The 27,819-nt window shown below is 38.4% G+C and overlaps 1 protein-coding gene across 2 annotated transcripts in view; it reads right to left on the reverse strand.

The window, feature by feature from the left end:
* ed (hemicentin protein echinoid) overlaps positions 1-27,819 on the reverse strand; it is a 92,571-nt gene that overhangs the window by 32,782 nt on the left and 31,970 nt on the right. For both annotated transcript variants that reach the window (XM_044394866.2, XM_044394867.2), the window contains exons 3-5: positions 12,550-12,748; positions 6,828-7,088; positions 6,353-6,549 (exon numbers count right to left, since the gene is read on the reverse strand). In XM_044394866.2, the coding sequence (XP_044250801.1) occupies positions 6,353-6,549; positions 6,828-7,088; positions 12,550-12,748 (657 nt within the window). The remainder of the gene's footprint in view (positions 1-6,352; positions 6,550-6,827; positions 7,089-12,549; positions 12,749-27,819) is intronic.

Raw genomic sequence — 27,819 nt, forward strand, 5'->3', positions numbered from 1 at the left:
ATGTATATGCTTTCATGGGGGCAGTTCTTTCCTTCGTTATTGTGTTTTAATAAGACAGGTTGGTTTCATTCACCCAGAATTTAATTCATCTTTTTGTTCAATAATATACACACACATAGTATTTAATTTTCTTTGTTTTATTTGCAACATTTTAGCTTCGAGGAATGTGTTGTCTTTGCCTTTACATAAATCTCTAATTTCAATCGCCTCAAATGTTAAGCAAAGAAAACACATCCAAACCCAAAAGCTTAACCCCAAACGCCCAAAATTCGAAACCGTAACCCTAACCTTACCCAAAAAAACCGAAAACCGTAAGCCCAAAGTGACCTCAACACGCAAAATCTAGGGAAATGGAAATGAAGCGTCAAAATGTTAGGCGGCATTTTTGGTTTCCTTTTTTCTGCCTGGTTAAGGATACATATTTGCGGAAAATTCTCAAACACACACTCACATGTCCTTAGACATTTTCCTTTTTATTTTTGTATTTTTTCCAGGGGCAGAGCATTGCACGATTATTTGTGGGGAAGCCTTTTTTGTTTCTGCTCATCGAGGGGGTGGAAGAAAAAAAAAAGTCTGACATAATGTGGCCAAATGTGTAGCCAAACAATAAATGAAAATTGTGTGCAATTGTCGTGCCTTTCATGGCAGCCTTTTGTCTCTCCAAGTCCCTCGAAGTATCCCTCGAATTTCCTCAACTTGCGGAATGTCACTCAGCTTTTGTCTTGCTCCGCCCTGTTTTCCGAATTTTCCCCCCTCTGATTGCTCTTGCTTTTTTTCCTCCGTTATTATTGTTGAGCCAGTTCCAGTGGCATTTTGAGTTGCCTGCGTGTCTCGCAATGCGCTCGTTATCCTTTTTATTTGAAGTTTGCTTAATGCCAAGTAAATAGTACCCAACATATCCCGACATGTCCTTCCCTGCCTTTCCTGCCGCATTGTTTCATCTTTCGTTGGCCTGGCCGCAAATGGCAGATGTTATCCTGTTTTCCTCCAGCTTTCCTCCTTTTCATGGCTTGTTGCGGACCAAAGAGAGACTAAAGACCTTTCCGCCCCTCAACTCCCGTTTATTGACGTTAAGTTGGCTGTTACCTATGACCCCATGGACCTCAGATCTAGACCTCCTGGAATCTCCAGACTCCCAACTCCCGACTTATCTGGCGCATTATCATCATCATCTTCAATTTAATGCGTCGACGATGCCACTCGACAATCTCTTTTTGTCTTTGCGGCACTTCCTGCCAAAAGGACATGTTTGCGTTTATTTTCTGTGTGTGTATGGCGTATGGTTTTTTTTCCGTACTCTAATGTAATGCCACTTTATATGCCGCAGTTGATGCCTTTAGAGGCTTTTGTGTTTACGCCATGTTAAGCCGAGAATCCTTGAATGCCATAGCCGCAACATCCTCGACCATTTCTATTTTTACACGTAAATAAAAATGGTTTTCAGTGCCATGGAAAACGACTAAGGTCAATTGGTAAACATTTCAATATAAATGGAAAATATTGTGGACAACTAGGGCTTGAAACTTTAAGTTTAAGTTTTCTTAAAAATAAATTTAAGTTTTATTCCATTAATAAAAATAAATAAATGAAATTAAGTAAAAATAAAATATTACCATTTAAATTTATTCAAGAGAAATAAAGTTAAATTTTCTAGAAATTTGTTTTAAACCGTTTTCATAATTTATTTTGAAATTTTAAAATATATTCATTCAAGGCACTAATTATTTTTCTAGGTGCATTGGCAGCTTCTTTCCGGCGTTGCATGTGTATTGGCATTTGCTTGGTTGATTTTCATGTTGTCCCGCCTATTTGCCTGTGACAATCTACCAATCTGCTCCCAGTTTTCCCCTCGGATCCTTCCCCTCTCAGTTTTCCACCCGGGAAGTCTGCCCCACCCACTGCGGGGTGTTAAGGCCCAAACACAGAGCAAGGTCGTTTCCCGCTTTTTCCATATGCCGCATTTACATTTAACATTTCCATTTCCATTTGAGGACGTGCCTCGGTTCGGTTCGCTTTGGTTTTGCTTCATTCAGTTCAGTTCGGTTCGGTTTTCCTCCCGGCTTTTCCTTTGGCTTTTTTATGCATGATCTCATCGCTGACTGGCAGGTCATGTGACAGGCCTACTCCTCTCTGAACCCCCACTTTTCTCCCGCTTTTCTCCTCAACTCCTCATTGTACTTTTCTCTCGTTCGTTTTTCTTCACTCTTCTCGGGGGCCCCAGACAAAAGTTAATTGCCTGACATTAAACTATGGAAAATGATGGACCCCTGGGAAAGGAGTTGGGAAAATTGAGTTTCCCGAGGTTGCAGGCCTTGCAGCAAGTATCGCTTAATTATGATTTTTTTGTAAAAAGAATCTCCATCAAGGGGTCTTTAGTTACTTTAAACGTTTAAACTTTAAAGCTGTATAATACGCCGATTTATTTTTAAGTGATGATTTATTTCTTGGAATATCACAAAGGTTGAATGCCGTTAATATTAAATGGTATAATTTTTTTAGTTTAACTATTCCAGAAATATCACCTAAACTCTTTAATTGACTTAGTTTCAAACCAAGTAAGACTTTCATTTCTAATAGGCTTCCTTTTTCCACACCATTTGCCCCTTTCTATGAAAATTGCATGAAAATTCCTGCCTATTTCCGCTTTTTAGTATTTTTTTTTCGTAGCAGGCGCTAAGCCGCCAACAAACTTAAGCGGTTTTCCTGCTGGGGACAAAGATTTGACAGCAAAAAAAAAAAGAAAGCAAGGGGAATATAAAGCCCATGCTAGATTTGCCCCCTGCCTTGTCAGCTTAGAATCAAAAACAAAAGCCCCATCCCCGAAATATCCCTGTAAAGCAGCTGTCTGTTGCTTGCCTACTTTTCGCAGGTGGAAAATGGGAAACTCGGGGGGAAAACGGCTAACGGGAAACGGGAAACTTCCTCGCCCTTCAGATCCGATTGGCTTCATCAGGAATATAGAAAAGGCAAGGTAAGAAACCCTGCGGGCCAAAAGGCAATACATTAGAGCCCCGGCCAGATTAAACTTGACTTTTGCGCTTCCATTTTATCCCGAAGCCCTCCTCGCATCTCTCAGAAATTTGAAATTATTGCCATCGTTGATTTTTCGTGGCAATTTTGTCATTTTGCGGTTATTAGCGCGACAATTTCCACTGCTTTTGGCCCTGCGATTTATTGCCGGCCATTTGGCAATGAGTTATTACGGCAGATTAGGCCAAGAACGTGGCTCATTTTCTGATTAATTTGTAGGTGTCAATGGGCCACGCAGGCGACAGACAGACCGAATCGGAACCAAAGGACCAGGGAAAAGTGAATTTTTATTGCCCCGACGTAAATCACAGGGCCAAAGGGATAACAACAGCCACGCTTTTCCCTTTCCCCCTGTTGATTTCAATTAAATTGCTTTTGATTTAATTTTAGAGCTCAAACTGTTGGCTAAGCAAACAAAACCAGAAAGGGACCAACTGACTGCTTGGGTTAAAGTTGCGTGCACAAGGAAAAATAATGTTTAACTAGATTTATTTAATAGTGATTTTACTAGAATTATACTAGATTTTAAGGTGTCGAAAAGTATGCAGTAAAATTAAAATGGTCTTAAAAACAATTTGTTGAATACTTTTATAATTAAACCCGACTATAGCGTTCTCTCTTGTTAAATTTAAAATTTTTAAATTAAATTTATTTATGATAAAATGATATATTTCTATATAGCTTTTTCTCAGTCCTCTGCCCACTTGACAACTCCCCAATTTAGTTTCCTTTACTTTTCCCTGTAGATTTCTGGCCCGCAGCAACCGCAAAATGCCTGAAGGCAAAAGGAAAAGAGGACAGGACACAGACAGGACATCATTTCCCTGTTTGATCTACTTCGGGTTCCCTGTGTTCTGCTTGCTTAAAAACGCATTACTGGTGGAAAATGGGAGGGAAAATGGCCAAAGGAAAATGGCCCAGTGAAAACCGGAGGTGACCGCAAGTGGAAAATCCTTAGCCACAATCAGAGTTCACATATCCTTTACGGTCTCAATTTATTTATTCTTTTTGTGCCAACCTTTTTTATTCTTTAGTTTTTCCTGAAATTACTGAGGTTGCTGTTCTCGTAGTCGTTCCTAAAACGTATTTAAAAAAGTTTTTTTTTCCAACCAATAAATCTAAGCACTGGCAATTAATAAACATTTACAATTGCAAATCCCTCGAAATTTACTTTGCGGTTTTATGGTTTTTCTCCACTGACTTTTTTTAATATTTTCGTAATTAAACCTTTTTCTGTTTTTACCGACTGACTAAACACTTTAGATAAACATAATGAATTTGATACCCGTGTGTGCATATCTATGGGCATTTGTTTAATGTTTCCTATGCAAATGTGGGCGTGGCCCTGAGGCCAACTAATTAAACCGCAAGCGACCTATATATTTAACACACATTCTTACATGTGTATCAAATTTTTTTTAGCTTTAGTTTTCGACAAATCCACCTCGATTGGTTGCAATCAATTTTAAGTGGGCGTGGCCGTTTGAAGAGGCGGTTAATTAGCGTTGCGTTGTAGCTCACGTCACTATGTAGATTATACATATATTTTTAGCATATAAATATCATGATATCAGGTGGGCATTACTCATACGACATGTGTGACGACGTTGGCGGTTGGCTTTAATGCATTTCCAGCCGCCGTTGTTGTTTACAATACTTAATTATTGGCACACTGTGGTGAGGGAAAATATGCGCAGTGGTTTTGCTTAGTTCTGAATGGAATGCGGTTTTATAAAGTGGAAATTCTGAATGGAATAACTTTTAGTTTTGGTAATATTTAAAATTTTTTAAATTATAATTTAGAGTTGTTTAATTCTAAAATCTTTTTTTGTATGTTATATTTTATTTTACAATTTATTACTTCCTGCACATTCTCACAATTATCTATTTCTCTGCAATTAGCGTGGTCTTCTGCCCACTTGTATTTTGTCCTCTTTCCACCACTAACACTAAAACGTGTACTAACACTAACGCTGATTCTCTGTGGCCATTACAGCCGCCTCTGCATGTGTGTGTTGTTTTTGAATTAATTACTCAGTTGATAGCCATGGCTATAGGTAATAGTAGGGCTATAAAACCAATGGTACAGAGAAAGAACATGGTTGGAAATTTTATAAAACAATTTTTAACCCAACAATATTAAAATGAAAATAAAATGATATATCCTGAAATAGTAAAAAATTACTGCTTTTTGAAATAATTTATTAATGTTCCATAAGGAGTGTGCAACAATATTCGTTAAATTCGATCCATAGCACCCAATTTAAATATCGAAAGAAAAAATACTCCACCACTTTAAATTTTAATTTTTATAGCATACTTTTCGCCACCTTAATAGGTGATTTTAAACCCCTTTCAGTTTGAAAACCTCCCATTATTTTCGCTCTGTGCATAGGTGTAGGCCCAAACACTCGATTGCCTTCGCCATGGCGGCCGGGGCAATATTTCACTTTATTTGCCTTTTGATTAGCCCTAATAGCCAGCGTTAACAGCTAGCAGGTCACACCGACACACTCGCACGCACACTCGCTCGCTCATTCACTAATACACTGCCACTTGTTGCAACAACAACAACAGCAGCAACAAGAACAACAATTAAACAACAACTGCGACGAGTGGCACATAAATTTGTATTCTAATTACTTGCGTTCAGTCAGCAGCAGGTCGTTGGTTCAGGTCAGCATTCGTAATTTATGTGCCTGGCTTTGTTGTTGGCTTTTTAAAAAAGATATATGCGATTATGCGATTGCCGCTTGTGTTGTGTTGCTAGTTGCTGGGTATTTTTGCGGTGTTGCCTGGGTTGCATCTAAATACTTTAAACGAAATGTGTCATGTGCATTGGCTAAACTCCAAGGGGAAATGCGAAAAACACGGGGTTAAACGCCGAGAACTGGCTGTGTTCATTGTCTGCTTCCTTCATTATGCTAATGTTCAGAAATTCAGATGGTGTTGTAATTGCCGCATAGCATGCAAATTAAGAGAAGGTCGACTTGTCGGATGGATGGCTTTATAGAAGCAAGAAAAAATATATACGAGACTCTCCCAAAGTTTATAATTAGCGATGGTCAAGTTGAGCCATTTATGGAAATTATTTTCCATGTCAGACTGTGGAAATTATTAATGATGCTCAAGTGGCTGTGGTGTGAGTAATGGCAGCGATTATCAGGGGAATGGAAATGTGGGTGGATCATCTTTTCAAGTAGTGTTTTTCATTGAAGTATTGCTTTCAAAGGGAATTAATATGGATTTTCTGGAGATTAATCCACTCCTGATTATGCCGTAATTATTGAAAAATATTATTAAATATTATACGACTACTTACAGTTTACATTCAAGGTGGCAGTGGCCTCCAATCGCTTTCCCTCGTTCATGGCACGATTTCTGACTACACATTTGTACTTGGCACCATCATCTTCCCTTCGCGGGATGATGGATAGTGTGGCATTGGTGGGCTGATCCTTAGTGCCGCCCTTTAGAACAGTTGCTGGCAGTGGGGAATTGGAACCCTCGCGATACCAACTATTTAAAAAAAAAAAAGGTAAATATATTGGAATATATTAAATATTAAAAAATGTATTATAATTGTTAAAAATATGTATATAAAAACAAATAGAGAACGTTATAGCCGAGAACTTTAAGTGCGAGGGATGCAGTCATCAAAACTACTCGCGCCACCTAGCTGCTGTTTCAATTTTTGCTCATAACTTTTTAGTAAATGGTCCGATTTACAAAATTTTTTCTACATTTTGACAAGTATTTTCAAACAAAATACTTATAAATTGAGAGCTGAAACTTACGTGATGGTGGGATCGGGGGAACCGCCGATGCTGCTGCATGTCAGCTCCATGGGCTTGTCTTCGGTGGCCACGGCTATATTGCCGGGCGAGATCACAGGTGGATGTGGTGGTGTGAGGACTGTGAGATTGTGGAACTCCTGATGGACATCAGCTCCCGTTCCCTTGGCCTTGATGCGGCACTCGAAGCGTCCATTGTCCCGATTGTAGGACACATTCTTGATCTGCAGATCGTAAATGCCGCGCTCCGGTTGAAAGTCGAGTCTGGAAGAAAAGAAATAAAATCAAATTAGTTCGGAGTTCTATACGAAATATGTATTTTTTAATAAATATATTATTATTTGCATATCTAAAAATATTCAACATGAAAATCGTATAAATACTTAAACCAATAAGCCCATCAAAATACCAATTTAACCAAATTTAAGCTTATTTTTCGGTTGTTTTTGCGGGTAAGAAGAAAAGGAACCAAACTTCAAAGCTTAAATGTCAAAATCCAGTCAATTAATTTTCATTTGCCTCGAAATCAATTTATTTTTATTTGAAAACTTTTCCGCTCTCTCTCTTGGGTAGCCATCACTAATTGTGCTAATATTGGATTTTCCCACTCTTGTCCTTGATTCGCTTCCTGTTTTTCTGCCCGCAGGTGGCCAAACTTTAAACGCTCGTAATATAAATAAATACGAAATGGTAATATTTGACGAAGGAGGCGACAGCAGGACGAAATTCAATGGGGGAACGTGGACGGGGAACCAATATAAATAAAATCAACGTTCGAATAAATGTTTGCATATTTTTCCTAGACAATTTTCAATAAGAACCTGGATCTCAGACGCTGGGCTGCCAACCCAAGTGAAAGGTAAACAAGGCAAAAAACGCAAAGTAATTTTCACACAGAGCCTTTGGAATTTTCCTGATATTTACCTTATTGTTATTGTTATGTGCCGGACTATTAGGCTCTGAGGGGTTCTTATGGCGTAATTGCTTTGCAGCCCCGTAAACCAAATCAATTGCAAAAAATATTGTATAATTGGAAAATCAAAAGATATTAAATTTGGCAAGAAAAGTTCAAGGTGTTTTGTGAAACTTTTTGTTTGTTCCCCAAATAAATAAATACAAGCTAGAGAAGCATTAAATTAAGTTTATTTCCTCATAATTCGTGTGTGACATTTTTGATCTGAAGAAACTTTTCAATTTATGGCTATTGATTTTACCAAATGGAATTTTGCATTCAAGCAAGCTTCCGTTTTAATTAAATTTTTGCCATTGATTGATTAAATTCTCTTGGGGTTCCAAACAAAGTTTTCGCCTAATCTTAAAGCCCAATCACGTCTTTAGTTCGGTATTCAATATATCGGAAATTTGCTCCTCTTTTATCTATCAAAATAAAAACAAGAAAAAGAAAGAATCGACAGGGACAAGTTTGTCAATTTTCCGTTTTTTTGGTTTCTGTCAGACATTCATTTCCCCCCACTTCACTTTTCCTGGCTTCATTTTGTCAATGTCTTAATATTTCAAGGCCACTTCAGTGTCCTCGTTTTACGCTGCGATTTTTCACAATTTTTCAATAGGATGATGATGCCCCGATGATGATTATTTGGTCGTCATCGTTGTCCCGGACAACTACTGAAAATTGATGCCGCCCGAATGCGCTTCGCTGGATTCTTGGCTTTTCCACGCCGGTCAGTCAGCAGTTTATTAGATTGGCAAACAAGATGATGCCCCTATACCCCCTACCCCCGAAATCCCGCAGATACGATTTTCATTTTCCATTTCCCCGAGACTTTTGCCGAGTTCATTTGTCAAGCTGCAAGTGGACTTTTGACTGACACTGAAATTGCTTCTCATCTCGAGGATTTTTAGCGAGGTGGCTGCTGGCACTTATCCTCGGATTCTCTGGGACATCTTTGAAATTTCAGCTTTGTCCACTTTTCAGTCTAGACATTTTGCGATTCTAATTGGAGAGGCTTAGGGCTAAGACTGATTAGCTTGGTCAGAGAAGTTCGTTTTATTTACTCACTCATTTTACTCGTGTGCTAATTGCTTGCAAAAACCGCAGTGGTACGACCAAAAAAAAATAGAGAGCGGGAAAATAAAACACGCGTCTGTGTGAAAATTTAATTTGCCAAGCAGCAAACCGTAAAAGGACGAACAAAAAAATAGTGTAACTGCCCTGGTCTCTTGCTCTTGAAATCCCTAAATAAAATGCGCAGACTGGCCAAAAAATTCAGGGAAGAAGGGAGAAGGATTCAAGTACTAAAAGAATCTAAAGGACTGCTAAAATGTACTCGACAAAAATCTAAGACATTTTAGTGGTTTTTCATTAAAACCCATTTCAAATAATAAAGAGAAAAATTAAAAATTAAATATTAGGATTAAACAATATTAATAAATATTTACATTTTGAGATATATATGTAAAAATGTAAAAATAAAAATAAAACTTTTAAGCTCCGAAATCTTTAAAGTATTTAAAAAAATTGGGGAATTTTAAAGGAAATTAATATTAAAGTTTTCAAAAATAAATATTTTTGTAATAGAAAATAAAATACTTTGTCAATTTATTTAAGGCCTTTACCCTTCGTAATTTTTAGTACATGTGTCCCACTTTTTTGGCTCTGCAGCACACAGCAAATTGACTGAATTCTCCACTGACTGGCCGCTCATCTCCTTTTTCCGCCCAAAAAAAAACCGCGTGTCCTTGTCTAGTTGAATTTTCCTTCTTTTATTTTTTATTACTACGAGTATTTTTCTATTTGCAGCTGCTGCTCCTGCCTTTCTCCACTTTCCTCACTTTCCCTGGCCCCCTTTTAGATATACATATATATCTGCTTTTTGGGGCCGAGTCTCTGGCGACTTGCTCATTTGCAGCTGGGATAGAGAGAATTCTCAGGACACGTGCTCGGTGGAAATAAAAAAGTGCAAATTATAAAAACTGCTGGCAAAGCGCAGTCATCGTCATCGTCATTGCCGCCGCTCTGGGGAATCCCCTCGATTTTCCCCGACCCCTTCCCATCACTTCCTATTGGCAAATGAAAAGCGCTTTAAACGAGGAAAGCCAGAAAAATATGGGAGGGGAAAAGGGACCCGTGTCCTTGAGCGTTATCCAAAAAAGGACTCCAGGGGTATAAAGGCCTTATTCTTGTTGCAATTTTCAAGTTTATCCCCAGCAGGCCCTGAGTCTTATTTATATCACCCCACCGCCTCCTACTCGGAAAATTGTGCTCCTGCATTGCAATTTGTGATTTGTTGTTGCTACCACAGTGCCGTCCTCAATTCGCAATTTTTATTTTATTTTTTTGTCGCTCCCTCTGGGCAAAAGCAAAAAGTTTTTATTTTTTGTTATTATTATACTGAGGGTAACCTTAAACGGCCGCCAATTATTCGCAAAAAAAGGAAGATGGCACTCAAAAGTAAGGCAAATTTCTTTTGGTTATTAAAAAAAATATTATAAAAAAAATTGATACGTACATCAAAAAGGTATTTTATTGATTAAAAATTTTTTGAAAAAAATGTTTAATGTTTAAAGTTGAAATGTAAATCACTGATAGCGATCTCCAATTAGAACATTTATTTGTAAAATTAAAAACATATTTCAGCTATCCTGTTTATGCCCAAACATTTGTTCCGATTGAAGATAGCTGAACTGATTTTCCAACAGATTTTCCTCGCCTTCCTTGCAATCGTTTGTTTTCCCTTGGCAAAATCCCTCCTCAAGTGAAATTTTCGCATTCGAGGGAATAAATGGCGCACTCATTGTTTCTCAATCTCTGTGAGAAGAGCATTCCCCTGATGTCTCGTTAAATTAAATGTTCAGCGAAATATTAGCCCAGAGCTTTTCTTTTTTTGGTCCCTTCGACCTGTCGCGACATTTTGGCCCAGAGAAAAAATTCTGTAATTTTTTTGTTTTCTTGTTTTGTGTATGTTGTTTGGCATTGCCAGCAAATTTGCAGTAATTTCACTTTTGCACAGATAGGAATTTTCCAGGGGGGTTTTTGGGTTTGGGATTGGGATTTGGGATTGGGCTTGGGTTTTGGTACTATCTCCCCCCGCCTTCATTATGTGGCCAGTTTCGTTTGGGTCTCCTTGAGCCGTGTTCTCCTGTCCTGATATTTGTCCTTGTTGGCTGCTTGTTTTCGGGCTCCTTGTTAGCTTTCGACACAAATTGCAGTAAAAATATATTTTACAATTTGCCTGGGCCCGCAGCGCGATTTCTTTTGGCCCACCAAGCGCCTCTTTATGCTGCCTTTCTATTTGTTGATTTGCTTTTATTATGCCCACACTCTTGCTCAGTGCAGAGAAAAAAATATTTTGGAGTTACAAAATATTTAAAGTATCTTGGAAATTTAAGGAAAAATGTATTTATTTTTGAGGAATTCTATTTAAGATTTATAAATAATTTTATTTTTTATATTTATTAAAATCAATTTCCCAAGTGCATCCATAAAATGTATATGGCGTTATACGAAAACTGGCTTGTGGCCATTTTATTTGGCAAGCTGTGAGAGGGAATGAAACGAAACGGAATGGAACGGAAACGAAACGACACGGAATGAAACGGACGGAGGGTTGCATTTTCCGCGAGGAAGAAGAGGAAGACGACGATGGGGAAGAAGAAGATGTATGGAGGTCCGTGCGGCACAGTTGGCACTTAAAATTTATGCGTTGCCACATAAAGAAACCAAACCGAACATTAAAAAGCAGGCGGCCAACAGGAAACGGAAGTCGCAGGCACCAGGCGAATAAAAATACAATTGAAATCTGGGGATGGTAACGGGGGCAATGAAAATGAAACATAAACACAAACACCAATAGGCGGAAGGCCATGTGTGGGTGAATATGCATGTCTCAACATGCAACACGCGGCGTTGACATTAAGGATTAAGTCAGGACATGGTCGATAGAGATGGACTCACGACGATAGTTACTAAACGATAGTTTTAATAAAATAATTATAATATTAAAATAATTAAATATATTGTTCATATTACACCATACAAATTTTATAAAATCTTTAACTACATCCATTAAAATTTGATTTTAATTACTTATCGGTAAATATTTGAATCGATATATTATTTATATTCATATTCATAAGTCCCTTTTAAGCCGATGGCCAAGTTCGGACTTAACTGTTTCACTCGCCTGGCATTTTGTTTAAATTGCCAAGAACTTGATTTTAATTAAGTTGCCAGCCCAGTCAGTCACATGCATAAATCGCATTATCCAGGTCGGGGAAATGGAAAGAGGGAAAGAAGGAGTGTGAAACATTTAATTAACTTAACAAATGGCTGCCAACTGCTGTTGCTGCTGCTACGGGGATAAACTGTACTTCTCGGCCGGCGGAAGGATAACCGTTAATGCCGCAAAAGGACAGTGGCGGCGGGGATTCCCCTTCACGTTTCACTTTACGACCCCACGCACACACACATTCACATTTACCCATTAAGGACATCAGCTTTATGGACAGCATTTAACATCCCTCAAAGCCAGCCATTGCCGCAATTATCATCCTTGTTGCTAGGTCGTAATGCGATGTCCACTACTCACTAGGCTTGCAAAACATCGATAGTGAAAACAATCGATTATATCGAATTTATCGATAAATGCTAAATTTGACAAATAAAATAGTCCTAATTTATATTTAATCGAAAGGCTTAACTACATTATATATAAAAACTTTAAAAAAACTATTGATAATAATAATCATGATTTCGATTACTCACCTATAGCCGGAACTCAACTGCACATCGCCGATGGCCACGTTATCGAACTGGGCAGGATTCGCCGTCCAGCGGGTCCAAAAAAAGGAAAAGTCGTTCGACTCGTACTTGTCGTTAAACCGGCACTTTAGGGTTAAGTCGGCATTCTCACGTGTGTCGATTGATTCATCGGCCAGAATCGTGGAACTCAGCGCTACAAGAGCTGCAAAGATAAAGGTGAATATGTAAACATTAATAAAGATTTGTTTTTGGTACTTTAAAAATATCTTTGTAAAAATCTTAAAACAAAGAGAATATCCTAACAATAAAATCTGCCTCCCCTAGGTGAAAATTTCCGAAGGCGACCCCAAAAATAATTGCCTTCCCATGAATAATTGAAATTCTTGACCACCACACGAAACAACTTTATCACATTTTCATAAGGCTTAAACCGAAAAGAATCATAACTTTTCACTTCAATCCCAAAAAACCGACGACATAAGAACCTTTTCAGTGTTCATGAAATTTTCATCAGCTGTTGCTCTTTCTTCACCGAAAATAAAGGAGAAAAATCGGTTTAAAATATAAGAGAACCGAACCCATAAGAAAAACAAAGGACAACAATTTTTGTTTAATTCTTAATAATGCATTATACCTCAACAACTTGTCAAGGGAAAAACAAAAGAGGAAAATAAAAAGGGAGTACTTCGAATAAAAAGGAAAAAGTGGAAACAATTTCAAGTAACTTTTTCATATGCTTAGGCGACAAACTTTGAGATACATTGCCTACCTTTAAGCGCACCTTGAACACATGCGTATCCCAAGGATTCAGGGACTCACTTTTTCTTTCATTTTCCTCCTTTTTTTCTGTTTTTTGTGTGTGTGGACCCTTGGCGCATTACTCTTACTTTGGTGCGTAAATTTCGAGTGGAATTTATAGCCGCTTTATATTTGGCATCAAATATGCATGAGGCGGCGTTTAAGCCACTCCAGAAAAAAAAAGAAAAAAGTGGCGCAAAAAAAGTGTTTGAGAGGCAATAAATTTTTGTATTTTAGCTGCTGCAGCTCCAGACTGTTTTGAGTCTGTGTGCTAAATTTAAAGATTGTTTCGGTCTGCGTTTCTCTCGGCACATTTGCATTAGGGCCGCCGCCGCCAATAGTCGTTAAATCCCCAGAAAAGTTATGCAGCCCATGAAAATCGCATTAAAATTAATTTGGCACTCGGCTGAAGGCCCCTAAATATCCGTATCTAATCCGCTTGATAATGGCGTCACACGTCAAGGTGGCAACTCTGACGGCTCCTTCGCTTTTCGGGCTTTCTATCTTTTTTTGGGACCGGGAATTTATGTCAAAAGTTTCGTTTCTTGTTATTTTTCCAAGTCCTGGGCGCTGTGCCCATTTCATTCATTTATTCTGGCCATCTCTGTCTGCCATTAAAGTTACTTTTGTAGAGCTTTTGGCCTGGTTGTCAACGCATTTCTTTGCTCATTTCACTTGACTGCCTAACGGGGTGGAAAGGGGGAAAAGCGGGGAAAATCCAGGGGAAAAGCCGGGTAAAATCACGGGCAAGAAAGAGAGAGATACACAGTTAGTGCTGTCCATTTTCGCAGGATGCGTTTCTAATTAAAAACTTTAGACAGGAAGAAAGAGAAAGGGACGAAGAAGTTCAGCTCGCTGCACTTAGGCAAATTGCCAGATGTTGTCCTGTTCCACTGAATTATCCTTTAGAATACTTTGGGTCAACATTTGGGTAGATATGAAGCATGGATTTGTGCATTACAATATTATTTATTTCATGCAACTATTACATAATTTACATGATAATAGTTCTGTAAATAATATTTATTAATTATTTATTAAACTTTATCGTCAGATTGACAAATAAATAATAATTCATAAGTACAACTTGTATCGTACATTCGGCCGTCAAACATGATAACGCAGTCCTCCATGCCCTCCAAATTATTCGGTTCTGCCTTTCTCCAGTACAAAAAGGGTGCAGGCTTTCCAGAAGCTACCGAAACGAAATTTCTTTCTTCTTCCTGATCGTTAATTCCCAGCCAATAATGGCTAAGACTCCAAAGTTTTAGTTTCATAGCAAGAAACTCGTTTCGATTTTGAAAAACCACTAGATGTCCTCCCATTTCACGGCAGCTGCCTTCCGCATCGGTCCAATTTTTTTTAATGTTTTTTTCGATATAGAAATATCTTGATCCTATCTGCTCAAAAAGTGGAGAAATGGACTTCTTTACTGGTAGATGGGTGATCTCCTCTACTTCTGCAGCTCTTTTATCCATCTTGGCTTCAATTCTGTCCAACTTCTCCTGAGTTTCCTTTAGTTGTTGAGCAATTATATTCAACTGCTGCCGAATCTGATGATTGTGATTGATAAATGGAGCATGGGCGGCAAGACAAAATGCTCCACATTGATTTGGAGCATCCTTTAGGATACAAACTGAATCCTTATTATCCTGGGACTTAACCATCCCATACAAATTACACGCAACAGAGGCGAACAGAAAGTAAAATCCAAGCTTGAGGATTTTGAGAGCGTAGTGGCGAATATTTGCAACTGAATAACAGTAAAAATTCAAACATACGAAGAGCCCTTACGGACTTAGTGATAAAACTAATAATGAATATATTTTTAGAAAATATGCGATAATTTTAAGGCGTACCAAGCAATCAGCAAAAAGTTGTCATGCTATAGTGGAGTGCCTAGAGTATAAAAAACGCAGTATTTTGATGATTAATTCAGAAACTTGGTTCCAGCTTGCTGAGGTAATTGAGTTGCCTTAAAATAAATATTAATTCGGGAATATTTGATGTCACCATTTAAATAAAATGAATTAAAATCGAAGCCTGGCCATTCGATCATATCAATGTCTGATTAATCGAAACGTTTAAAGAAGAAATGTCAACGCTTCCTTATATTTTCTCGATTTCGCCTCTCTTATTGTCTGACATTAAGAATTCACGAAATGTTAAGTGCAATTAATGGGGCGAATGCAAAAGCGGTGAAAAAGGCAATGGCCAACCAACGGCAGCAACTTGCAACTAATTAAATTATCGTTAAAAAAGGCGCACACGAAGGAAAAGCTGAAAGAAAAATTTCTTATAATTGCTGGAAATTAAAAATAATACGCAAAAGGAGCAGCGACGAGTGCAAAGGCAGCCAAAGTGAAAGGCTAAAATAAAACATTCAATTTCCGCTCAGGACAGGGTCAAGAGTTTACATTTTTATCCCAACTAAAAGCTAATGGAGCCCGAAAGGACAGACGCAACGGAAGCAGCCAAGTTTTTATTTATGTATTTAATGAACATTTGCCCATTAACTCGGAGATTCTTCAAATAACTTGGAAAGCAAAGCAGAAGAATCAAGTTTTAAGAGATTCATCAGCAAAGAGAACTCATTTTAGATTGCGTTTTAACTTTGCTTACTTTACTTTCAAATGAAGATTCTTTAAAAGAAGAAAGGTAAAGTAACAAACATTTTATTTTTAGCTTTAAACGAATGTTGTAACAATTTAAGAATTCCATTCTCAAAATTCGGATTTTTGCAAATCTTGCAAAACTCGCCCACATAAGCTTCTTACTTGCTCGAAAATAATTGAACTAGAAAATTATCTAACACAACAGATTTTCGCATCATCTAGTTAATTTGTATTTTCCTCGATTTTCTGCCGAACTCAGAAAATGTATGTATATTTTCTCTAGAAACTCTGCTGTCCAATTCAAGGGAAGCAATTCGATTACGCCCGAATGGCAAAAGCTGGAAAATTTTCTAGAACATTTGGTCAACGGCCTTTGCAATGGGCACATTGTTGTCTCACTTCGGGCCGAGAATTCTCAGACCAACACCTTTCGGTACAGTGAAGCTTCTCTGTTGCTGCAGCAGCTACAATACGCAATTATGACGTGGGAATTATATTAAAATGGAAACAATGACGAAGGCAAAGGGGCATAAACGGGGGCGGTGGAGGTGGTGGGAAACCCCAAGCTGTGAGCTCTTTTGTGGCTGCCTTTGGGGAAACTCGAGAACCCAGAGAAGGGAACTAAGAACCTACACAGATAACAAAAATCAGTTTGTAAGTAGAGTTTCTTTATTGCAGAAAGAACTACTTAAAAAAAGGAGGAGCCATAGATATTTCCGGGGTTTTTAAATCTATTTTACAGATACATGAAAGTAAACCAACCGTTTTTTTTTAAATTTACTGCATACTTTTAAGCACCTCTCAAAATCTTAGTGATTTCCTTGACATTTTCATGTTATATTAAAGTATTTAATTTTGATTATTATACATTAATATATGATTTTTTTTCAGTGTAAACTCAGAGCACAAGACCAATTCTACGGCAGTGAATTTTGCCCTTGTTAATTGCATGTTCTGCATATCACTTATAAATGCACCCACACAATCACAGCCAGTCAACTTCGCACTTACACAGACACCTTGCCACACACATACACATGTCAGAAAGAGAAGAAAGAGACAGCAACAGGGCGAACGAGAGAGACGGCAAGATGTGGACGGAGATGGAGCTACGAAGACTTTGGGAAAAGTTTGCCATAATTGGATTTTCAGAGTTAATTACCAGCATTGAATTTGGCCATAAAATGTAAGAAATACCTACGCTACTCCTGTCTCTTTCTATGGCTCCACACTATAGCCCTCTCTTTCACACACTTGATTACTATGTAAGTTGGCATAGATTTTTGATTTTAATTGGAAACAAAAGTTGGTAAAACATTTTGCCTTCTAGTTAGAGTATGTTATAGTTGGAAATTAGATGCACAGAGGCAAAACAATATTAAATGCTTGAATATTTTGAGTATTATTATTTTCAAATTGCTTGTAAAAGACTTTTTTTTATAAATCAAAAATTATTTGTTTATTACTTCTGTACAATATATAAATACTTTTTTATTATTGCTTTCTAGAGCTAAATAAAATTATTAATTATTTAAATGATTTATTTTTGTTAGACTACCTTTGAGTTTCCCATCGACTGGATATCTTTAAGGTTCGTAATACCCTGATGGCAACCACAGGGATAAATGGACACCGAGAGAGAGAGAGAGGTCTGTAAAGTTATGCATAATATGGACACTGCACAGGCGATGGGATGCCAAAGGATGAAGGAGCCAGACCAAGAAGACCACAGAACCAACAGAAGCTTTGGAATTATGTCTTATTATTTTGCCTGCAGCCTGCAGGACGAGGACGGGGCAAAGAACAATGGCAAATCACACAGTTGCAGTTCTAGGACCAAGAAGAGCAGGACTCTAAAGCTGGCAATCGGGTTGTTGTCCTGGCACTGCACCAAAGTCGCAATCTCAACGCCTTCTATCCTGAGACCCCGAGACACCGCTCCCTGAATTGTCTTTAATGTCTTTATGCTTAAGCCAAATGTTGGCCGGTCTAGAGAAGACTTACACAGGAAAAAATATCTTAAAAAAGTGTGTCTTTTAATAAAAGTTGTAGTTTTAAAATACCAAACAAAAAAGCTATTCTTAAAATAAATTTTTAATATATTTTATAACCTAAACATTTTTTAATAAATTAAATTTTTCTAATATTTTTCCCTCTCTGCATTAAAATACTTGGCCTTTGCTTGGTCCTTGCCAACTTCAGCATCCTTTTGGCCCAAAAGCAGAGTCGATAAAAACTGCAAATGCTCCTTCGCCTGGCCCATAAAATGCAACATAATTTTCTTATGACTCACACACAGATAGACAAAAGAAAAGAAGGAGAAAAAATAGCTGCGAGCTAAAAATCAAACCAAACGATTGCAAGAAGGTGAAAGAGAAGGGGTTAAGGTGTTAAGGGGTTAAAAGGGAGGCGAGGGGTGGAGGACTGAGTCCGCTACTGTGCTACAATGAATGTTATCTGTTTTAAACGGCGCTCCTCGTTTATCCTGGCCACCAGAAGCAAAGGCAAAGCCCAAATAAAAGCCAGGAGTCTGAGACAGCAAAAGTCAACGAAACGGAAGAAGATTGCAATTTAAAGGCGGCGGCGGCGGAAAACAGGGACGTGGGGCCACTGGTGGGTTAAGGTGCGGCAAACTGGTTTTTTGTGTGTCTGCAGAGGAATACAGAGAAATATATTGATGGCCAAGTTGCAAGCTCCTCGGACAAAAAGAACAAAAGTTATAAGAAGAAGCCTCAAGTTGCACAAAATCAGAAATGTTAAAAAGGAATGGCTGGAGAAACGTGACAACACTTAAGTAGCACACTTAACCCTCTCAATGGATTGAGGAATAATTTACCACTCAAGAAAAAAATAATCTAAGCAAAGGATAACTTTTAAAAGGACAAGGATAAATAACTTTGTTGAAAACGCGAATTCTTTAGCAGCATATTTTTTAAATAAAGTGAAAAACGTAATATTGTTTTGCTTATATGCATTTAATGTATTTTTTTATCATTATACCCGTTACTCGTAGAGTAAAAGGGTATATTAGATTCGTGCAAAAGTATGTAACAGGTAGAAGGAAGCGTTTCCGACCATATAAACTATATATATTCTTGATCGGGATCACTAGCCGAGTCGATCTAGCCATGTCCGTCTGTCCGTCTGTCTGTCTGTCCGTCTGTCTGTCTGTCTGTCTGTCTGTCTGTCTGTCTGTCTGTCTGTCTGTATGAACGCTGAGATCTCGGAAACTATAAAAGCTAGAAGATTGACATTTTGCATGCAGATTCTAGGAGTTCCTACGCAGCGCAAGTTTGTTTCAAAAGGGTGCCACGCCCCCTCTAACGCCCACAATCGCTTATATACGATTTTAAAAATTTCAATATTTTGGAAAAGTAAAAATGCAGTTTTATTGTGTTTATCAATACCTATCGAAATGTAGAAGAAATTTTTTAAATCGGACCATTCGTTAAAAAGTTACGGCGGATCAAAGTTTTTCTCCATCTCTTTCGCACTCCCTTTAGCTGAGTAACGGGTATCTGATAGTCGGGGCACCCGACTATAGCGTTCTCTCTTGTTTTAGACTTAAAGAAAGCCAAGTCCCTAAGTCGTAACTAAGTTATCATGCTTTGCTGAAAACGCGAATTCTTCAGCAACAAAAATCTAAAGTACCCAACTAAAACCTTTACCATTTCAATAAAAAACTAGAATATATCTCTGATATTTATTGTTGGATAATTATCTGCTTTTGGTAATAAGAAAAACAAAAGGAATATTTAATTTATTTCCTCTTGATACGCAAACGAATCCCACAAAGAAGTGCACATGAATAAATTAAGCCAGCAATGGGTTAAAAAGCAGAGAGAAAATCGCATGTTGCAGCTGTTCCACCGCAAATATCAAAGGTGGCAGGGGGGCTAGCGGGGGTTAAGACATCGGCAGATGGGGACACCTATATCTACCTACCGTTATTTCATTACAACTTTTGCATGACAATGCGGAAAAGTGGGAGAACATAAGAAGCTGCAAACGAGAAACTCTCTGCTTCGGTGAAAGAAAAAAAGGGGCACCAGATTCGCACAACCAAAGTCGATGAGATATATGTGTAAAAGTTGTATCTCACAGAGGGAAAAATATATATGTATGTGGGTATAAAAGGCAAGTTTTTTTCTCCAACGGCAGCGGCATTTATGCGTTTTTATGCAGCGGGCTCCAAATTGCTTTGGCCAAAGTGGAAAAACCAGTTCGAGTTGCAACTTTGGCTGCAAGATACTCACATGAGCCGCACTCGCAAGCCCCTTAACCCCCGGTCTTAACCCTCTGGTGCGAATGTGTGTGGTTAACATGGCTTAAGAAACTTTTGTGGCCCCAAAAAAGAAATATAAGCAACAACAGATAAGTTGCAACTTTCGAAAGTTCCACAAGAACTGAAATGTTTTCGTAGCTCTTTATTCTTGTTGCCTTTTTTCTTGTTTACAAGTGACCTCCTCCTCCTCTGCATTTCACCGCAATCCTTTTTTCTTTTTTTTTTGGCATACATTTCGGCAAGAAAAAGTCGAATGAAAATGCAATTTTCAAAAGCAAAACAAACACTTGTTGATTTGCAGGCAAAGAAGAGTAAGGGTTCGCAGCAGCCGCCGAACTGGTGTTGAAATATTAATAAATAAGCCTGGCAACTTTGGCAATTTTCGCCAGCTAGCTCTAGGGTTGCCACCCCCTCTTGACAAACCGCAAAGCCAACGGGCCAAAGGCAGCTGAAATTTTTCTTGCTGCCACAAAAAGTTGCACATGCATGGCGGAAAAAAAAAGAAAAAGCACCCCTTACCCCGTTCTCTTAACCCTCTGTCGACCAAATCAAAAGCGGGCCAAGTGCGCCAAACTTTTGCACTCGAAAAAGCCCAGAAGAGAAGCCGAAGAAAAGGCGGGCAAAAAGCAAAAAAAAAAAAATAAAGCAAAGGAATACAGTAAAAGTACACCAAGAATTTTCCTTTTTCGCTGTTGACTTTTGGGTCAGAGTTTTTCCTCCCCAACTTTTGCGCGTATCACTTTATCAACACTGGGGAAAATTCAATTTCAGTTGCCCATATGCAGGCGGCATTGCCCCCGGGGGGCGTGGCACTTATCATATTCGCGCAAACTTTTGGCATTGCAAAGTTCAACACTTTAGCAGGTGGAGTTTATTAAAAATGCATTCGAAAATGAAGCGAAAAACTGGGTGGGGAAAAAAAGAAACGGTCGAGTGGGGTACAGATAAAGAAAAGGAGGGTGAACTTTAATATTTAAAATTATTTTGGAAGCTTTAATTCAAGAAGAAATTGGCTAAGTCTTTGTTTTGAGTACTTTTTTAATTTGAGAATTGTTCTTCTTGAAACCAAAAATACTTTTACTGAAATTGAGAGCAATTCTTCTTGATTTTGATAGAGAACGCTGAAAACGATTTTTCAATCAGTCCTAAAATTTGCCACAATTGACATTCAATGAAATTTATAACGGTTTGTTGGCATATTTCTTCTAAATTTTTGTTGCTCTATTTTCAAAATATTTCATACCGTACCCAATCCAGTCTTTTCTAATCTTTAATCGAAATAAACTAACAAGTTTTTGGCCCAGTAAGACCCCTTTGATTTCTTTCTCTGAGCTTCATAAATTGCCTCCAGCTTTGGTGACCACTTTATCACTTGGCACTCCCCAGATAGACCCACACACAAAATGTAAAGAAAAAAGAACAGCAGCAGCTGGCAAAAGAAATAGAACAAGTCGAAGTAGTTTCGGTTGAACTGTGGAACTACTGAAAAATACCCCAAGGCAATCTGCAAGATACTTTTGTATCTTTTGTGCTGCCACTGCCACTGCCACTGCGACTGCACTGGGATTGCGGTTGTCCGCTGGTAATGACCAGAGCACGTTTTGTTTTCCGGGGCGGCGGAGGGTTTGAAATATCTCTGGCAATATTTGAACATTTACGCTTCATCGATTGCAGTCCGCACAAATACGGCAGAAAGTATCTCGTAGATAGAGATACGAATGCGAAGGTAGCAAAGTTTGCTGGCCAAACAAATAAACCACCAGAGAGAGCGAGCGGCCAGCAGAAACTTTTGTTTACCCAAGTGCAGGCGTACATGGCTGGATGCATAGAGCTTCGGCTTCCGAGGAAAAGCGATAAAAAGTCAGGTAAAAGAAATGGCAGGAAAACCCATTGCTTGACCAGCTCAACGCAACGCAACTCAACTCCAAGTTGTTGACAATCCAAAGGGTGGAAAGATTTTCTCATTACCGGGGAGTCAGCACTTCATTGCCACTCAGACACGTGGACACTTTTCCCCCGAGCTAATTAAAATAATTCAGCCGTTTTTTCATCACTTTTGATTGATTTCACTGCACTTCAGAAAGCAATTTGCAATTTTATTTACAATGCTACTTCGGCAAAAGAAGGAAACTTTTAATTTCACCCATTAAATAAATCAAAAAATATACATCAAGTTTTTAATTTAAATCCACATTTCTTATCTTTTCATTTTCTTTAAAAAATCTTTGAAAGCGGAAATGAGAACTCTTATTATCGTTTGCCTAATCATAAACAAATAAATTAAGCAACCTTCTCTTTGTCAAATATTTTCTTTGTATTTATTATTTCTTTATTTATGTTTTATGCCACACACACGCGCTCTTTGATTCAATTAAAAATCAGCCTTGCATGTCATAAATATTTCTAAATGTTTTGCTTTTGCTTAAACACGAAGAAAATCAACAACAGATGAGCGAAAGGAAACCTGTATCTTCTCGCATGCCAAAGATTTTCCCTTTTTTTCTCCACAAAGGAAGCATCATTCTTCTAAGCACTCAGGAAACAGGAAAGGAACAGAGAAGGAAGGGCAAAGGAAGAAAAAAAAAGAAAATGCGGAGGAAAAATCACTGGCAATTTGCATAAGATACAATTGAGTGAGTGTCGTTTCTTTATATTTTCCTTCTCCATTTTTTGTCCTTTCCTGCCGCTTCCCATTTTCCCACTTTCCCGCTTTTCCCCCGAATGCCTTGCAATATCTGGGAGCTCGTGTAATGAATTATCATATTTCATGTGGAAACAAGTGAGGAAGAACAACAACAACAACAATGTTTGTATTCAAATTTGTGCCGCCAAAGTGAAGTTGAGACACACAAAAGGGGAGTCGCGGCCCCCAGAAGAAATGCCGCAAAGTATGCCATAAAAATATATCCACACACCCGAGAGCAGAAAACCAAGCTCAACCGAAAACCATAATTCACGGAAAATCTACAGCTGCGGTCAGATTCGTAGTGGGATTAAACATAAATTTAAAAGAAACTATATGAAAAATCCCTCATTATTATTAATGCTTAAAGTTTTTTATATTTTTCAGTGAAGCTGAATTGTATTTTATGTACTTGTATGCTTACTCACTATATTTCTGAATTTCAATTTTTGATTTTAGATTTTTAGGACGAGTTATTTTTACTGCGATTTGCTACTCCCCGAAAAATGGGCTGCTAATTTTATATTTATAGATAGATATTCAAATTGTTATAAAAAAATCTTTAATATATATTTTTGTGTTTATATTGTTTTTTTTTTTTTATAGTTTTAAACCCATTTCCACTACCATTTCAACCACATCTGTAGTTTTAAATAGAAAACATTGAGATTGAGTCGCAGTTGAATTCTTCAACATTTCTTGTTGATTTGGGTCGGGACAAGGACTTAGCTTTAGAAAAGAGGAGTGGGTAGTTATATTCTGCACCCACAACAGCTGTTTTATCCTGCATACCCCCTCTGATTTTTTTTCATATCCTTTTGCTCGCTGGCATCCTGGAGATCCTGGGAAATGACACTGGGAATATGTCAGCAAAGCTTCGCTCATCCTTTGCATTGTTCCCAGTAGTTGAAAAAACCTTTAAACCATGATGTCCTGCGTCCATTCCACTGGCATTTCATTCATTTGTCCTGCGGTTCTCAACTGCAGCTTAGTGCTGCTAAGTTCTCCACGTTGTTTCTCTATCTGTATCGCAATTTCTGTTGCCCCAACTTTACGTGTTTTTGCGTGGTGCAAATTTAATTTTCAGCCATGCTGGCTGACACGCCCACACACACCGCCGCCCCTTTGAACTCCCTTTTATTTTTTTATATTTTTTTGCTGGCCCGCATTTATTTTTATATGGAGTTTGGTTACTGACCACTCGACAAGCTTTTCCACGCTTGTTACTCATGCAACTTGGTTTCTGGCCACGGCCGCCATTCACCTCGTGTTTTTGATTCCGAGTACTGACAAAAGAATTGTGGAGCGGCAGCAACAGCAGCTGCGCCTGGAAAAGCCGGAAAAATCGGTGTGAGGGTGGAGCCAGCTGCTGCTGGGGGAAAACCACAGCAGTTCATTTGGCCAAGCGCCTTTCCGATTGCCAAATTGCATAGCCGAAAAACTCCCGTTTTTGGAGCAGGAATTTTTGGGTCAGGCAGTTGTTAGAAAACTGCATTTAAAAATTACATTCAAAAATATTTTTAAGAAAATATTTAAATGTCGAAATTAAATTATTTAATTTAAAATATTTAATCAATTTTCGCAATTCAATAATCTAATAAAATATTTAATAAAATCCGGTGCCAATTAAAGAAAGCCCAATAAATAAAAACTAATAATAATTCCCAAACAAATATAAGAGGAAAACAAAAAAAATGGCCAGGAATGTGTAAGAAAAAGCGAAAACTTTTGGCAAAGCAACTGGGGCAGTTTTCTTGGCCCAAAGACTCCTTTTCCTTCTAGCCGACATTTTCTCCACTTCTCAACTCTGCATGCTCGCTTTGGCAATCTTGGCAAGTTGATTATTTTTTAAAGCATATTTCAAAAAATCTCCTCCTTATTTTTTCTTCTCGTTCTTTTCGGCATTTCCCTTCCAGTTGCTTTGCGTTTTGCGAGTCTCGGCGCTAAGTTGGCGCTAAATTAAAAACTTTTGCATTACATATATTGCACGAGAGGATCAGAGTCGTGGTACTCGCAGAAATGCAGCTGAGGGAAAAGCTCTAGCCTCGGGGGAAAACGCAGGAGGGAAATCGAGGGGGAAAAAGCAAGCAGCTCCCTTTTCTCTGGTGCATTTTTCACTCAACAAAAAGTTTTGGCTCGCTGTTTTTGCCGCTTGTTTTGCTCAACTTTTGCCGCTACTACACTGCTTGTAAAACCAATTCCGAGGAAAATGAAAGTAATTTTTCCCATTTAGCATTAAAATATACATATAATAAAAGTCAGAGGGAGTCGAGAATGCAGGCGAAAAACAACGAAAAGATAAAAGTGAAAAGGCAGCAGAAGGAAACTTCAACAGTTGCTGACAGCAACAAAATGTTTGCCATTTAAAATTGCAATGCAATAATACTAAAAATCATCATAAAAACGCAGCAGCAAACTATGCAGAACATAAAGTATAGTAGAGAAGTAGGAAAAATGGGAGGAAAACTGGGTGAAATGATGGAATAGCGCTGAACAAAGCATGACAGCCGGGCGTATGCGCGATATGCAACGCTTTTCCACCCGGAAAAACTTCGAGTAATTAATAGGTGGAACATAACCGAGGGTTCGAAGGTAACCAAGTGCATCGCAAGGGAGTTTTCCGCCAAAACTTAAATTCAAACTGTTGCTTATCAAAGTTCCTAAAATAGTTGGCAAAACTGCTCTTGAAATATATTGCGAAAACTTTGAGGAAACTGTGATTTCAAAGCAGCAATTTTAGGCACATGTGGTTTTTAATTTTATAACCATTTTGCATTATTAAAAAAGTTTGGTTTTCTAATTTAAATTTTCCCAAATATTTATTAGGTTCTTCCTCAAAAATTCCCACTCTCCTCAAAAACAGTGTAAAATTTCTCTTTACTGGCGGACATTTGTCAAGCCCGCTGCTATCATCGAAAAGCACTCGGAAAACATTTACGAGCCGAGCCTAAAACCCATCTATTTGACCCGAAATGGTTCAATAAAGCAACTTTATGGCGTGACATCTTTTCACGCAAATGCTGGCCGGGGCTATCTACATTTCCCCCACTTTTCCCCATTTTCCCAGCCATTAGGAGCCGCTTACCTTTACGAATTTTTGGGATTTTCGAATTTCCTCCGCTGACCACTTGGGCGGCCCACTGGGCTATTAATATTATCTCTATGGCACGCCGAACCAAAAGTGCCACAATAAATTAAAAACAAAATACCCAGAGCCGAGAAATTAGAACTCCTCGAAATCGAAAGCCCCTCTCCAAAAGCGAAAAACGTAAAACAAAAAACCCAATCCCTCTATCCGAGGCTAAAATCCCCAATTTCTGTGGAAGTCCCGCTGTTGCGACACTCAATAAACCAGCGATAGACATGGCAGTAGAGAGAGATGGCTATGGGTTCGCCAGAAAGAGATGGCAATGCGGGGGATAGAGCGAGATGGGTTGTGCAAAATGTGGAGCAAATGCATGACAACATTTTCAGTTGTTGGTGTCGCTCTTTTTTGGCAGCTTTCGCAGCAGCTCCTCTTTCCACCGACACACAAAATGAAATCAAAAAAAAAAAGAAAAAACTACCGGCGACAATAAATTTTCCAACTGTTTTTCCCGTCGTGTTTTTCTTGTTGTTGTGCGTCAAGTGACCCATATTATTTTTGGGTTCTTCGTTTTTTTTTTTATACCAGTATTTGTATGTCCATGCAGTGGGCAGGGATTTGACAAGGGTTAAAGCACAATGACAACAACCGCAGCAACAACAAGTAGAAAAAAAATATCACGACCGAAATTGTAACAAAAATCAACCAACATTGCATTCTCCTGTTTTCGAAAGTTATTTCTCTTATTCCAACTTGACCCCGTGGTCAAGCTCAATTTGTTGGCCAGATATTTCTTGGATCTGGTTGGGGAATAAGATTTTTATCTTTGGGTAGGTGAGAGCTTATCGATGATTGTGTGGGGACTTCTTGATTTTACTTGAAGTGATTTTATGAAGCAGGAGATAAAATAGTTCTTATTTATGATTTTTTAGCACTAAGATTCCAAAATCACTACTAAAAGGTGCTTAAAAGTATGCAGTAAAAATGTTCCATTTTCTAAATATTTTATTGCATACTTTCGGACACCCTTAAAAGTGATTTCAAAACTCGCAATTAATCAAACATAATTTTCTCTTAAAATCTCTTCACATCCTTCTTAGATTTAAGTCCCATTTACACTTCTATTAATTGCTGTGGTCCAGAATTGAATTTGGTTTTCATTTGGCCAAGAGCAAATCTGTTTTTAAGCCCCATTTACACTGGCCTTGCATATATGAGCTTTCGGCTTTGCGTTTTCGTTTTCCACACACACTCACAGTCGCAATCGCAATCACAATCCAAATGGGGGCTTAAAGTCACTGGATTTTTTTGCATTTTAATAGCCATTTGCGGCACTTAAAAGCCCAAAAGCAAATGGGGAAATGGCAATTGTCGGGTCGGGTCTTCTTCTTTTTTTTTGCAGCTCTCTGTGTGTTCCTGTTGCACTTACTCATGCTCCTCTTCTGTGCATTGTTTTTTCTCTGTTGCTTCCAAGTCTTGGCCCTCTTTTGCACCTGTTTAAATAGCCAAGTTAGTTGTGCAGCTAATTAAGTCAAGTTTATGCAAGGAGAGGGTCCACAGCTTCCCCCGTTTTGACCACCGGTGTTCGCACGTTCTCACCTGGTCAAAGTCCCCCTGCTACAGCAATTTTTTCCCCGTCCTTTTTTTCCATCTGGTTGTGGCTTCTAATGGTTTTGTTGCTTTCCTCCTTTTTTAATGGGTGGCAAAAAGCTCCTTCTGGTTTTTAATGCTGCAATTTTCCCCATACAGAGGAGTCCTTCCCACTTTTCCCCCCCTTAATGGGGAAATGTCTAATGAGTTTGAGGCA

Source organism: Drosophila takahashii, chromosome 2L (genome assembly GCF_030179915.1).
Source record: "Drosophila takahashii strain IR98-3 E-12201 chromosome 2L, DtakHiC1v2, whole genome shotgun sequence".
In the NCBI taxonomy this organism is placed as follows: Eukaryota; Metazoa; Arthropoda; class Insecta; order Diptera; family Drosophilidae; genus Drosophila; species Drosophila takahashii.